The sequence below is a fragment of the Anser brachyrhynchus genome (assembly GCF_964034855.1).
Source record: "Anser brachyrhynchus genome assembly, chromosome: 7".
Lineage (NCBI taxonomy): Eukaryota > Metazoa > Chordata > Aves > Anseriformes > Anatidae > Anser > Anser brachyrhynchus.
The window spans coordinates 15,268,444-15,284,186 of NC_137701.1; the positions used below are offsets into that span (position 1 = coordinate 15,268,444).

Here is a 15,743-nt window from a genome sequence, read left to right on the forward strand (position 1 = left end):
AATTCAGCACATCTTTGCCTTTCAGGATGGATTATTTAGTGGTACAACAGTGACTTTAATAACAAGTACAGCAATAAAGTATGATTACCATACATCAGCAGTGTCACTGAGCATTATAGATACTTCCCCCTTCTGTGGTGAGTAGTGCTCATGCAGAGAAACAGCAGACCTATATTTAATAATACATTTTAAAAACTATAAGCATCAATGTAATTATGTACTCAGTTTTTTATTGGGGTAAGTCAAACACCCATACAGCAAGTGATTCCATCACACTGTACTAACAAAAAAAAACCAACCTCAAACCAATACCTCAGCTTTAGGTTAATCAAATAATGTCCAGCTGTACATTAGCAGTCCCAGTTAGCAGTTCCAGTTTAGTTAGATATACAAACATTTTACTATTTGCATATAAAAGCTAAAGCCAGAAAGTGTTGAATTTTAAGACACTTCTTCAGTACAATAAATACTTACTCTTTAAAATCATTCTTTCCCTGTATGAACAAAGGGTGTCTGGTGACCTGCATCCAATTTTTAGTCATTCTTCAATACAACTGTTTGAAAACAGATCTTGAGACACTTGTATCATTCAGCATAATATAATCTCCAAATCCTTTTCATATAAACATGAACTCTGCAGAGAAATGCTCTTGCTGAACTACCAGAAAGCCAGCTGCATTGGCATTTTATTTGTAGCTTTCACAACTGAATAAGCCATATACCAAATTCAAATACAGTGCTGCTTATACTCTCAAAGCCATCATCCCGACCACTCTTCTCATTTCTTTCTTTTCCCATGGGGAGAAATGAACAGTAACTCAGTTTAAAAAAAATAAATCCCTGCAGTCAACTAGAAGACAGGAAATAAATACACCGTGTAAAATGATAAGCCTTTAAAAATACCCTCACATGCTTCCAAAACCAGTTCAGCGCCATACCCATTCTGCAACATCAGTCACCAGCAGTGACCACGAGAAACTTCTTTCCAATTCAGTAAAAGACCACAGAACCATAACCAACATACCGTGAGAAATATTTAATCATGGCCCAATTTATAAAAAAAAAAGTTGATTCTTGCAATTAAATTAAGCTAGGACAAAAGCAGACACTGATTTGGTTATTCTTTCAGGAGTCCTATAAAAACACAGTAACTGGCTATTAACCTGAAAGCCCAAAGCATAGCATGGGAGCAAAAGTTGCATTTACCTTCTATGTGTTACCCTGAAGAAGTCTCTTTTCAGGAAAGTCACTGGAGGGGACCTTAATCAGAAATGTACAATCCAACTCTTATGCAATTCCAGCTCACACCATTGGCTGGGCGTGCGATGCTGCACTGTGACAGAAGCAGTACTAACATTTGCCACAAGATTTGCATAGTGAATAACAAACTGCACACATAGATAAGCACCCTGACAACACGCACCACATACATGGCCCATGCCCACCATACACGTACCTTTAATTTGTTCATCACTGTCCTCCTTAGACATGAGCTAAAGGTAATGGAAAACCACCACTCATACCATTTGTTATAGACGCCACAGAGAAGTTTACTTAGGAGATACTCCCATCTGCTTTCTTTTGTCAAGAAACAATGTTTTCTTTTCCTTATTGCTTTCCTTTTGTTGTATTGCGTTTCTGCAGTATTCTACCCATGCTCTGGCGTTTGGGCTGAACATTTATAATAACCATTGTATGCTAAGACAGAAAAAGTATTTCTCTTCCCTGAACGATGAAACACAGAAAACACGTTCCTTTCTGCATACCAAGTTGATCATACAGACACGCTATTTATAAGCTCTGCTGTTTTATTGCAGAGCAGCACTTTGTACTTTAAACTTCGGAACTTGGTTTAAAAAACTAGTTATCCTCATCTTGCTGCATTGCAGCAGTAAGTTGCAGACAGCGGAGATTCAAACACATGAGCCAAACTAAAATTTTATTCTCATGACAACAGCTTTTAACCTCAATTACTTCAGGGGACATTTCCCCCCTTTTCAAAATTTTCAGGGTACCTTCTATCACAGTACTATCACGTTCTGCGTGCGCATGGGCAGCCTTACTCACAATGCATCCTCTCTGACAAAGCTGAGGAGAAAGTCCTACGGTTTCCCTTCCTTAAGCAAATCTCTGCACCACTGAGCTTTAAGCCATGCAGAGCAATCCTTTTTCCTTTTGCTAGCATCACCTTCAAAGATTAGTATCTACACAGATTCATGGTTAACAGTGTATTTTCCCTGAACTCTTATGTTTTGGAAATATTTTTTTTTTTAACTGCAAATATGGTTGAAACAAGCATATGGTAGAAACCACACTTAGACTTAAATTGGTTACATTAGAAAAAACAGAAGAGAAGTTCTGCCATTTGTGCACAATTAAAAACTGAAAGCTTGCATCAACACAATGGCAAAAGAAGCATCTCCATGCCGGATGTAATCCTATTTTCTTATTTTGTTTTTAATTTTACTAAGAAGCTGTACAGAGATGTTAACACCTACCCTGAACAGGAGTGCTTTCTGCCTTACTTCAAAGCATTTGCACTATTTCAGTGGATCAAAAAAAAAATCAGCACTTCAGGTTAGAAGATGGCTGCCTAATTGTGGGTTTAGGAACACAGGGCAACCTCAGACAAATAGCACAAGGTTTGGATTTCAGGAGCCCGACGTGGTTGGGGGTGTCCGGAGCTGTAGCTGTCCCTCCCAGGGTCCCCCTAAACTCTTCAGGGTCTCTAGGCTCTGAGTTCTGGCAGCAAATTGATGCCTACATTTAGATAGCTAAGTATCACCCGGAGTGACCGGGAATGCAAACAGGACAATTCCAATCCTTCCTTAGTTTTCTTTTGCTTTCAAGTCTCCTTGCCCAGGAAAGCACAATTTACATCTAGCTGAAACCCTTTTATTCTCTGGGATTCAGGCTGCAGGCTGCTGTCACAGGGCCAAATTCAGAAAACCAAGGAAGACAACCAGAGTTTTTCACCCACTAGCATTTTCTGTAGACTGTGCTATCTATAATGCAGTCTAAATTACATATTAAAAATTGATTTTGTCATGGTTTTGGGTGCAAACACACTGAGGTGGCTTTTGGGTAGGCTACAGATTGAGGAACATAGGCAATACATGCACATGTGTATAACTGCATCCATTGCAACTCCCTAAAATATTGCGAGGTCTGTTTGCTTTAGCCCCCCAGCAGGGAAGAACTATGTTTGAGAAGAACTAAGGATACACTTGGATGGAATACTGTAAGTGGGTAGAAAGAGACTTACAATCAATCACCCACACAGTTAAAGTCATAATTTTAAATTCTGCTCCTGCATATAAAAATACTGATTAGGGTGGGAAAAACGCTGTCCATCACATGTGGATCAAACTGTCAGGTGCTAAAGGCCATACCAATGACAATTACTCTTCTGCCTGCTTCCGCATTACACTCACTAGGACGGACAGACAAATTACTTTCCCACACCTGTATGTGTGTCAAAATATTTTTTAGAGCTCATTTTGAGCAAATCTCAACAAAATTTCAAGCCAGCTTTGAAGCAAAACACTGTTAAATGGTACATCCGTACACACGTGTGTGAAATTGCTCTTCAACACAGACAGCTACGGGCTGGAGGATCCCCGATGTGCTGACCACTGCCACACAACAGCTTAAGTGGAGAGTCAGAACGACTTTTAAACTGGTCCTTCCAAACAATTCAGGAACTTACAACACAACATTACGAGCAGGATAGTAATTTATACTCAAATACAGGAAAGGTCATTAATATATGACCATTTTTCTTCTCTTTGTCAGAGACATTTCACGTTAGCAGGCTTGCAGACAGCTCTGCCAGTCAGGGCTTTTTGAAAGCTCTAAGTCATCAGCCTGAGGAAATTCAGTCACCCTCAGATTTATTGCTTACCACCACCTGAGGCACCACGTAACGGCTCTGCCATGTACTTAAAGTGTACCTGACATTACCTTGTGCATTCTACTTTGCGACAGGACAGCACCACTTCTTATAATTATTATTATTAATCAGATAATGCTCTGACAGTGTGACTTCTGTTTAAAACTAACTCAAATTGCTCGTAACAGCAACAAAATTGAAGACCTACAGCTATCAGTTCTGCCTGAAGTGCATACTGCATTTTTTAAATTCCCATGGATAAAAGATTAGATTAACAAACTAGGGTGATGTAACAGCGAGACAAGTGACTTAAATCTACAAATGCAGAACAAGGTATTTCCCCATCACTCTAAAGAAAGACTACTTTTTCTTACAAAGAAAACAAAAGCAACCAACTGCAAGTAAAACCCAGTAAAGGCTATAAAAACAGATGTTCTGGGGTGGACTTGGGTGCCATGAATTTCAATGGAATGCTTTTCCCTGTTTGCACACGATGGAAAACATTTAAGTCAGATTTTATTTACAAAACACACAAACTGTTCCTATAGTTGATGACCAGAAGGACATTTCTTTGGTGCTGCCATTATGAGAAATGGGGCCTCATGAAACAACTGGCACGAGACAAGGAAGAACGGGGGGAGCCGCAGCAGCATCCCCCAGCGCGGGGATCAGTCACATTGCCCGCAGCAGGTGGGTTTTGCCAGCCTGGATTCTAGCAAAACTCACGACTCTAATCCTCGCTGGGCCGACTGATGAGCTTTGTGAGAGCAGAGTGGCACTGCTGACAAGAGCCAGCGCTCGCCGCTACAGGCCCGGCTCCTCCTGCTCTTCTCTGGTGAAGCCCCTGTCTGACCCACGGCAGTATCGGGCATCTTCTGGCTGATCCACACCCTCCTGCTCCCTGCTTTGGGCATAGGGATTAAAAATCAGAGCAGCTGCAATCATTTTGTGCCTTTTATCATTTGAAACAACAAAAAAAATAAATCTATTTTCTGTTATATTAGAACTTCCCTAGGCACACCTGAATTGTTTTCCTTTCTTCTTCTTTTTTTTTTTTTTTATTAAAGTAATCCCTTCCAAATAGCATTCACATGTAAATGGAAACTAAACTTTACATATTCTTAAAAACACCAATAAAAATGGTTTCTTGTTAGTCTTCCAACTTGCTGGACACAGCAAAAAGCATTCATCTTACTAAACAGACTGGCTTTTTTAAACAGCATATTATCTGAATTTAAATCAATCATTTTAGGCTAATATATCCTACAAGATTTTAAAGCTAATAGATCTCAGGCTCTCACACCTCATTTTTATTCACAGATTGAAAGGTGAAAATAAGCATTTCTTCTATTTCAATTCCCAACCCATTTCTCAACTTCAAATGAAATACTTAATGAACTGTACTAGTTGAATAAACTGACACAAAGAAAATATTCTCTGCACCTGCAAAAGAGGCCATGCTGCCAAAAGCTGGTTTAGCACTTCAGCTAGCATCAGTTACAGGTGCTTAGGCAGTGACTTTTCCACAGTTCAATGGCTTGACTTTCTTTAAAAACTTTGGCAGCTAAATTGTACAGCCTGAATATCACTTCGGTAGCACTTTATTGCTGGCAGTGGAACACAAATATATTTTTGAATATCTTAGTGGTATACTTAGGAGTATAACAATTTAAGGCATTAATATACTTTTCAGTAATACTTAAATATGGCTTGTGCTCTACATATATAATATAAATATATATGTGATCTAAATTAAGATTTTTTTTTTTTTTTTTAAATCTTTCCTTGAAAGTAATTCCTATTATGATTATGTTGTATTCTGGTGATGGTAAACCAATTTTAGCCTCAAATGTCAAACTTATTCCTGCCAGGTTAAAAGAAGACATTAAGATAAAATAGTGAAACTTTTGCAACTCAAGGTGTCTGGTGAGGTTTCAAGGAGCGACAAGAACACACGTAGATGAGCTACACCCAGTGTGGCCTAGCACTCGGCCAGCCCATTATCCCACACCTCACTGTGGTCAGTAGCAAATGTTCAGGGAGGGGGCATAACAGCAAGGACAAAGTGGCGTATGCTACCAGCTTGCATAAATAAATGTTTGAAAGACTTCCAAATCAGAGCAGCATCCAGTCTACCGTATGTTAAGTCTCCAATGAGCCACTTCCTGTGAATTTGTCTAATTCCACTTCACCTCATTGATTTTTGGCCCGTAACACTGAATTACAGAATTTAGCTGAATGCTTCACAAAAGAGGTAGCTTGGGGATGTTTTTCTTTTTAATCTGTTGAACGATCATTTTGTTTGGTACTCCTAGTTTTTATGTGGTGAGGAAATAATCATCATTCCCTCTTAATCCATCCTAGTATTTAAAACAGTAAGATGGCTGTTTCTATAGGAAAGTTAAGAATGGACACAATCATCGAAAGGTCATTTTTCCCTTTTAGCTGGAAGACTAAAAACAGTTGACCAGAAATACTGTACAAGATTCATCCTCATCTCAAATCTAGTGAGCACAACATTCTACTTTTACTTAATGCCCATAGTAAACTGACTTCCCTGTAATGAAGTAGTGAGTTACGAAGAAAAAACACAAATCAGCAGCCACTGTGTCTATGGGAAAACTGTGCAACATATTGGGAGGGAGGTGCAGCTTTTGCCAGCTACATTCAGGAGAAATAAATACACAACTCTCCTTTTCACTTGGCTGAGATTCTAGATTTCTGCTTTGAGAAACAATCAGAATCTCAAGTGGCACTTCAAAGTAAGGAGCCAAAAAAATTAACTATCATCTGAGGCTCTTAGAAGGGTAAATAAAACAGAAAGCAATGAGAAAGAGCCACGTGGCAATGGGCAAACTTGCTGAATCATTTAACTGTTACTTGTAATTTTTCTATTGACAACTTCTGTAAAGATGTGTTCATCCGTATACTGGAACATATTCATACGAAAGCAAACAGCTAACAAAACCGTTGGTGAATGAACAATGCAAAACTGTGTAAAACTATATTAACTTGGTTTCTTAAGAAAAAAAGGATGATTGTCTACCCCAAGACATTTATTTGAAGTCTTATTTTTACCTTGAATAATTTCCAACTATCATTCGGCCAAGCTTAGTAGGCTCATTTTCAACCTGAAATAGATTTCACTATATTGCCTCTTACCTGGTAATGCAGCACCACAGAGATTTATGAATACACACGCACACCCCCACACTCCTTTGTACCGCCTAGTTCCAGAGCGGATGGAGACTGTACCATAGTCATTCAGTATGATATTACACTATATCCTTTCCAAACCTCCAGTTGCAAATATTTAGCTTACTTAGGTGGGTTGTTCTGTTTGTTTTTAAGCAATATTACCTTTGAAGCTAGCTATGCATCACAATAATACACAAATAATCACACAAACAGCAACATCGCAAAAGCAGTAAAATAAGGAAAATCTTAGGAAAACCACTGAATAAACAAGTATCAAAAAGCACTACAGAGTTCTGTGATAGAATTCATTCCATCATTCTGAGCCCCATTCATCACCATCCCCCAAAACCGTCCCTGAGGCAATAAAAGGCTAGAAATGAATATTTTGGCTGGAGAGCTACTTCAGAAAAATGTGGAACTTGTGATGGAAAATATTTTTCTCCTTACTTACCATATTTTCAAGGGAATAATTCCTTACCCCAAAGTAACATATATTAAAGCAAGTGCAAAGGGAGTAGTAGCAAGGGGAATAATGGATGAGAAAATCACTGGGGAAATCAGAGGCAGAGGGGCTATTAGAAAGAAGGGGGAGCCTCTTTGATAACCTACTATGCACATAAATTTAGTACTTACACTGGTACTAAATTTTTGAGTACAGGGAAAGGAAGGGCAGGCTGGTTTGTTTTCTAAACATATAAAAAATACATGGTATTTTTTATATATTTATACGCGTATATATATATATATATATAAATGCTTTATAGAAAATATTACTGTATTGTTCTTGCTGCAATATAAAGATAAACTTCAGCTATGCTGGTGCAAAGCTCATTTCCATGAATCAAGGACAACTAAGTAATACCAAGCTTAAGTCATGAGGTCAAAACATACCAAGCCTGCACTCTGACTGAAATGAAAAGTTATCTTCAAACCTTTAGCTTGCCTGAGAACAGAAGCCATTTGTTTTAAGAACACAAGTAGACTTTAATTGATCATCACAATTCTTTAAAACCAGATTAAACCAAATGCCACGGAGGAGAAAAATCCATCAAGTCCAGTGGCATCCTCACAACACCTGTGACAAACTGCACAAAGCAATGCATGATGTCACTGCTGTAAGAGCAGCTGTTGCGCACAGAGAAAGAATAAAATTATATTTGCTTAAGGAAATAAATAGTATTGTCTCAAACCACAGAAGACAGCATGTGCTTCTACAATGCTTTTTTTTAAAAAAATTAAATACAAAATGTTAATTTCCCCTGAATTGTGCAGAAGAGAATTACACTCAGTGTACTGACAAACATCAGTACACTCTGCCAATAAACTGACATTGCAAGATTAAGTTGAACAAAATAGCTCTTATATAAGAAAAAATCTTTCCTACTTTGAAACAGCACGTATGCTGTATACAAGCAATAGCAACATTTTGTCAAATGAATAGTTTCAGTTCATATCTGTTTTCATAACATTAAAAAAGCATAATCATACGTATTTCTCTACTTAAAAATGCACTGTCTGCATATCCACCACACCGCATTTCAACACCAACTTGAAAGAGGACTAACCAAATATATGCGGCTCACAGTGCCTCCAAGCCTACTTCAATACCTCCACTTCAGACCAGCTGAGACAGAGAGTAAGGATATCTTCCCGAGTTCTGAAGTCACCCAGGAAGCGTTAACAGCCCTTATCTCAGTGTAGGGATCAGCTCTGCCAGACCCACTAAGGGAAAGACATCCAAACCATGACTTCAGCCTGAGTTAGAGTGGTCAGTACACAAAGGATATCAGCCACAAAAAAAATGTGGAAGAAGTAACCATCTAATAAAAATATATTTCCCCCACCATTGTTATCTCTATCTAGCTAGTAAGGACTTTAGGATCAGGTATAACATACAATTACCTTACCTGTATCAAATACACAATTCATTAAAAAAAAAGACAATTTGAAGGCAGTATCTTAAGTGCCTTTTCTAAAATCTGTGCTGATTCTCTCATGCTTGAGGATGACAGCACTTAGTTGTTTCACATGCTTCATGTTTCATCAGGCTCCAAGTATTCTCTGAGCAGATCACTCAATGTTCACTGTTTCTACACAGAACTCTGTATCTGGTTTCACAGCACACAAAACATCCAACAGAAACTAACAGACAGAATAGTTCCACAATCTGTCAATTGATTAAACAATGGATTTCCTACATATCATCCCTAAAGGCCTTCTGCAAAAATACACTCTAAAAGGCCAAACACGTGACAGCTCTTGAAAGAGCTTCACCATGTAAAGTACCAATGCTTGCTCGCTATGTATATATTTAATCACATTCTTGTTCCTGAAATAAAGGTAGCTTTTAAAAATTATTAGTATTTATATCTGCTAGCAAGGTTGAATCAATTCAATAATTAGGCAGCCAGACTACTGTGGTTCATGCATCAATGATATTGATGCAACCACATTCTCCTATCTCTTCACATATATTTCAATTTGCCTCTAATGGATATAGGAACTTAATTTAAGGTACAGGGACTTATACAGGAAAGATAAAGGCAAAATTTAAGTCTAAAGAACTGTTACCAGTGATGAAAAGTCCAGAAGAGGAAACAACTACATTTCAGACTCCAGACCAAGATTACAAGACCGACAGGTAGAAAATCTGTTTTTATTTTACACTAGGTAAATGAAAATCTGGAAGAGAACCATGAAGACAAAACAGATTATATTTATGCTCTCCGTTTTAAGAAAAAAGCACCCATTTCAAATGTATATCAGTATAGCACTGAAAATGAAGTAGAAGCCGAATTGGCTGCTCTTAGCATGCTGTATTTCATCTCTAGACTCCATAGTGCAGGGATTCCATAAATGCTACAAAAACTGAATGATCTGGTAGCTTAATGGTTAGCTCAAGAGTACTGGCATTTAACTGTTTCACATAAAATTGCGTTAAGCTGAAATTCTTCTTCTCTCCAGCCTTCAGCTTGTGTTTAACAGCATAGTAGAAAAACTGCTTTTAAGCTTTTTTTTTTTAATTTTAATATAGTTCAGAGATGCATGGACAACAGTGTACTACTACTAGTACATCTACTTTCCAAAACATGCTAAAAACATGGATTACACCACATTGTTCCAAAATAACCAATAAATGACGTGGCAAACCATTCAAAAATCAGACCTTTAGCCACAAACTTTTCCATACATCATGGCTATCAAAATCAGTGAAGATACATAAAAGATAAGAACTTAATTCTTATGACAAGAATAAGCCTCTCTGAAGATATCTTCATATGAGAAACTCCTGTGTCATTAAAGAGATTTTGCTATATTCACCAGAATATAGAAAGAACCGAAATGACCCATTAAAACAGAAATTTGAATCTAAAAAGTTTCATGCAGCTTGGATTAAAATACTTTCTACAACAGAAAAAAATGAGCACAGACTTCCATCAGCAGTTATGTTATGCAGCCTCAACCAATGAACTTCATTAGAAGTTTTATTTTAGCTCATTATTTTATCAGCCTTTTCCTTTAGATTGCAATTAAAATAAACAAGCAACTGAACATTCCAGTTTCTGAAATCAAAACCAGACTCCTCTACAACATGAGTAGCACAACTAGAGGTAGTTTTTCTATCTTTATGCCACCCACTTACATTCAGAAATTTTATTGCACATCATTACAAGACTGCCAAGAATATTCAAGAAATACAGGGTGAATTGGGCAACGAGCTCTAGTGAAATGCACACAAGTCTCTCTTGAACAGTATTCATTTGCCAAAGGCTGTCAGTATACTACTGCTTTACAGACAGAGAGGAAGAGGATTCACCCTAAGTAAGTTTTTGAAAGTTTCCATATCTAGTATCCAGGTGACAGCTTAGCCCACTCTCAATCCAAGAAAGTAATTAAAACTGCTTTGTGTCCAACTTACAAGGCTCTCTCCCTTTTTAATTTGAAACCAGCATTTGAACTCTTGGCCTCCCAGGCATGTTGAAGCAATGCAGGGGACCAGAGCTGCAGCACCTCACGTAGTGCGCTCTGATCTAAGAGGGAATTAAACAGAAACCTCTCCCAGTCACAATTTGCTCACCTGGAAGTCAGATAGGCAAACAGGACTCTGTTGTGCAACTTCTTCAACGACAAAGAGATGAAATGTTTGCAACCAGAATCTCCAAAACATGGGACACGCTCAGGTAAAAAAAAGTATGTATGTATATTTGCACACAGGTGTTTACACTCATTAAACCGATATTCTTAAACAAAAATGGTATTTTTTCCCCACTGATTTTCTTGTCAGAAAAACTGTGAATAGGTTTCATCTCTTGAGCTCTCAGATTATAATGAAGGATTGTCAGTAACTTACCTGCTCAAAGAAAGGAGAAGAAAGATCCCAGCTATATGGATGGGCTTAACACAGAGTAAGATAACAAAGCTCAGGTGCAAATTCACTATGCACAGTTACAGCGTTCAGCACCAATTGTTCAAAAGCACAACTTTTGTCATTACAATTATCTTCACTGAAGCATAAGGCAAATAATCGTGTGCTAAAAAAAACTATAAATACTTCAAATCACGAACAGAAAAGAAGAAAAAAGTGATACATATTGGTTAAAACTGGAAAATAAACATGCATGATATACATACCCAGTTTTAGGGCAGAAGGAGTCACTTCAATCTCTCCCCCAATTGGTTGAAAGGCAGCCAACTGAGCCGCTACCTCTGCCTCAAAAGGGTCTGGGCTACTTCTATCTGCCAGACTGCCGTTGGTGCCATCACTCTTACGGTGAGGTTCTTCCTCATCATAAACAGCAATCAGCTATCAAAACAAAAGAAAACACCATTTGTATATTTAAAGTATTCCCCAAATTTTCTCTTATACTTTTAATGCAAAAATTATCACTTACGGGAGTACAAAACCAACAATCTTACTTGAAAACAGCTAACCATAAGCATACAGATTTAGGAAAGCACATACATCTGTGTTTAAATACATAGACTCCAGTATGACTTGAGTACATGCTTCAGCACTGCAGTGTGCTGGCATGCTTTTCTCAGAATTAGCATGCTATGATTGGGGAGCATCTTATGTTGTTCCAAAATATTTACAGTTGAACATACTTAAACACACAAACCAGTGTTTAAGTCTTGTGGGTGGGAGCGCATTCTATTTTTTAAAATTGTAATGCTACTGACTGACACAGTGGGCAGAGGTAGCACAGCCATGGATGCTGTATGGAGTACACAGATAAAGCTTTTATTTATAATTACATAATAATTATGTTCCAACGACAAGTTCTATCCAGCACAGTGACAGAGGGTGGAGCTCTGTTAATCCCCAATCCTACGCCTCTGTAAGAGTGCAAGGTACACACACACACGCGCGTGCTTGTAGGTACCCACCATAAATCTATCGATAGCCTCTTCCCATTCCCTCCTGCAAGCTTATACCAGAGACTTCACTTCTGAAAGCTGGCCTCACTCACCAGTTCTTTCACAACTTCAGGCCAGCAGGAAAGCCACGAATAAACATGGACAAGCTGCAAAGTCTGCTATCCAAACTCACTTTAATGATGGTGTGAAAATGATGAAAATCACCAAAATCATTTTTCCTCGGCTAGCCTGGCCTACAAGGAATTTTGTCTTGATCCCTACTCATATGTCATCAGACAATGTATATTAAGTACAGCTTCATCCACAAGTGACTCAGACACATATGCTGCTTGCTGTTAGAGTTCCAGGAGCTGGATAAAAGACAAAAGGATGACTTCCCAATGAACCTACACAAATTACAAGACTGGCTGCTCCCAACCAATGAGACACTTGACATCCCAGAGCCTTCTCTAGGAGGGCAGGAGATGACTGCAGCAGCACTTTTCCTGCCCAATGCCTTATGTAGCACAGCTCTCCGACCATACAACGACAAGCACTTTGCCTAGTAAGTACGTACAAGTTATCTATACCTTTAGGTATCCATTTGTTTTGCTTTTTCTGAACTCCTTAGGACTTACAAAGTTTTACTTAGCTAATACACCTGGTTAGGCAATGTCAAGACGCATGTAGAAACAAAGTCTAAAGGATTGATTTACTATGCTGCCTCTCTCTGTTATTTTAAGGGACACATACATACTCTCTCTATAAAAATATTAGTAGATCAGATCTCCTTTGACACTTCCAAGACATGTGTCAAAAATTATATCCTGTGATAAGCAGCATACCGAAACAAAGAGACAAACATTTAAAGGACCTCATTTGCCTAAGGGAAGAAATGAATGTATTAGAGGGAAAGGAAAGGAAAAAATGCAAACAAAAATCCTGAAGGAAGGATGCTTCTAAGGAAGAAACTGACATTTTCAGGTCTTTCTCTCATTTATAATTTGGTTGCTAGAAATGTGTCAGCTCATATTTACCAATGCATATTTCAGAGGCGCACAGAACCCCTTAAATTATTAGGTAGAAAACTGGTTCTCCTTTTTCATATGGAAGCTGTTTCCTTTCCACAGCCAAATAAATAGCTCTTAGAGCACACAATTTAGTTTTTATTTGTCCAAAGCTTATGGGAAACATTAATTTCAGTACCAAAGACTACACTCCTTGTACTTTATTACTGCATTGCAAGAAAACTACCCAGGTATTCACACCACAGTCACCGCCACTCCATCTCTACGCCTCACAACTACATACAGCCAAAAAAAGCACATTTGGAGCCAGACACCAAGAGACCACGGCAAGAAAATGACGGTACCTCTTGTTTGTTATTAAAATGACTATCCATGTTGCTGCTGTTATGGAAGTCCATCAGCGCTTCTTACTACTGTCATTCCTCAAGTGACTGTACTGCACAGCCAGGCACTATTTTGACAGATTAAAAAAAATGGAAACGTTTCTTAATGGTATGGAACACACCATTAATTAATTAACGCAACCTAAACAGAGTGAGGAAAGGAGATACTGTAAGTACTGAATGCAGCGGTAACAAAGATCTGATATCTTTCCTCACCAAGGAAATAAAACTGCCATTTGTTTTCCAAAGTGTTTATTCAGGAGAGAACTACTCAAGACCACAGCTGCAGGAGAACCTTACCAGTAGCAATCCTAACAGTATGAATATACCACAAATCAATCAAACCATTCCAAATATCAGCCTCAGCCTTTCAAAGGAAAGGAATACAATTAAGGTTATGTAAATCAGTTATTCAAAAATAATTGTTGTAATTGACTTCTTGTTTCCAGTATGGAAAATTTGTTAATTGGAATAGACTGTAAACCCCTCCTGAAGAAAAGAACTTTGGGACACATTAAGAAGTCTCCCACAAATCTGTCATCACGTTATTTGCAATATAAGTTCAATATTTACAAATATCAAGAGTTCAGTAGGCCAGCTGATTTTTTTTTTTGACACAAATCAAGATAGTACTCTAGACATTTGTGAACTGCAGAAGTTATGAACATACATGTGTTGTGGTTTTATATGCTTGCTGTACTTAAGCATCTCAGTTATTTTTTTTAAATAGTTTATTTAAAGAACATACCAATTCTTACTGTCAAATATATCTATGTATTTCTGTACAGTTGAAATAGTTTTATTGCATATTGTTATAACATCTATTAAAAGGAGTTAGACTTCTACAACCTGCCATCTACATAGATAATAAATTATCAAAAGTTAGCACTTCCATCATTTTTGGTTATTGAACTCCTTCCTACTTATATTGACATAGCAACAACATGAGGTAGCAATAACAAATGGTGCTATTTGTTAGCATTTTCGTTAAACCTAAGCATGGCAAACTTATCACAATGCAATTTAGTAAAGCCAAATTCTAATTTTGAATTGTGTCCTATGGCACTGCTCTTTCAATATTTTATTGATATTCCAATTAGGAAACTTGAAGAGAAGTATAAGAAAATTATGTAAAAACATATGACTTTATTCCCAAACACATAGAGCAACACTCACATTCAATTTATATCAACTCTCCTATAAAAAAAAAAGGTGGGTAAATAAGAGAAGAGGAAAATTATGGTCCCGAGTGAAGGGGTCCGAATACAAAGCAGCAGCCTGTTTTACACAGGGGCATCGCTGCCCACTGGGAGGCAGACAACTGATGCAACATTGCATTTAAAACTCCCCGCGAGATGAAATGTTGGCATTGGTCACACGCCGCACACACGGGCAGCCATACAGAGAACTGCGCACTACTTGACAAACCTTGCCTTACAGCGCTTGCCTGTTAGTCCTGGAACAAGTGGCTTTCCCTTGCCCTATGCACCATTTTAAATAAAAGGTTTTGTAATTAATCCGCTTTTCAAACTACACTTTTGACAACTAGATTACTGTTAATACGGTTAAAGAGTGTGTATTTTACCAGCTTTTCTGTGCTGAATTACAAAACAGACAACACTATTTCCTTTCCTATCCCAAACACCACACATGTACACAAAGCTCTAGGAAAAAAGGGATAAAATAAAAACTTGCTTGCAATTAAATTAATCAGCTTTCAATTACTGTCAGGATAAAATCCCTAAGACAAGTTCCCAGTCATAAGCTAGCACCAGTACGTGATTGATGAGATACGACTTTCAACAGCTAGAATGATACATTCAAAAGCACCAGGAAGAGTTAAATGCTCAACACGTACAGAATTTTTCATGTAAGTTGGATGGA

The 15,743-nt window shown here is 37.9% G+C and overlaps 1 protein-coding gene and 1 long non-coding RNA gene across 10 annotated transcripts in view; both read right to left on the bottom strand.

The window, feature by feature from the left end:
* Positions 1–15,743, bottom strand: part of PARD3B (par-3 family cell polarity regulator beta) — a 538,356-nt gene that overhangs the window by 269,619 nt on the left and 252,994 nt on the right. For 7 of the 9 annotated variants that reach the window (XM_080600334.1, XM_080600332.1, XM_080600337.1 and 4 more), the window contains one exon: positions 11,723–11,894. In XM_080600334.1, coding sequence (XP_080456460.1) covers positions 11,723–11,894 — 172 coding nt within the window. Of the gene's footprint in view, positions 1–11,722; positions 11,895–13,820; positions 13,928–15,743 lie in introns of all 9 variants that reach the window. The other 2 variants (XM_080600336.1, XM_080600335.1) reach the window with 1 other exon arrangement.
* On the bottom strand, positions 487–11,713 carry LOC308198320. The gene is made up of 2 exons (XR_013953825.1): positions 11,169–11,713; positions 487–9,772 (listed from the first exon to the last, which is right to left on the bottom strand). It is a non-coding gene; the product is annotated as an uncharacterized lncRNA (long non-coding RNA).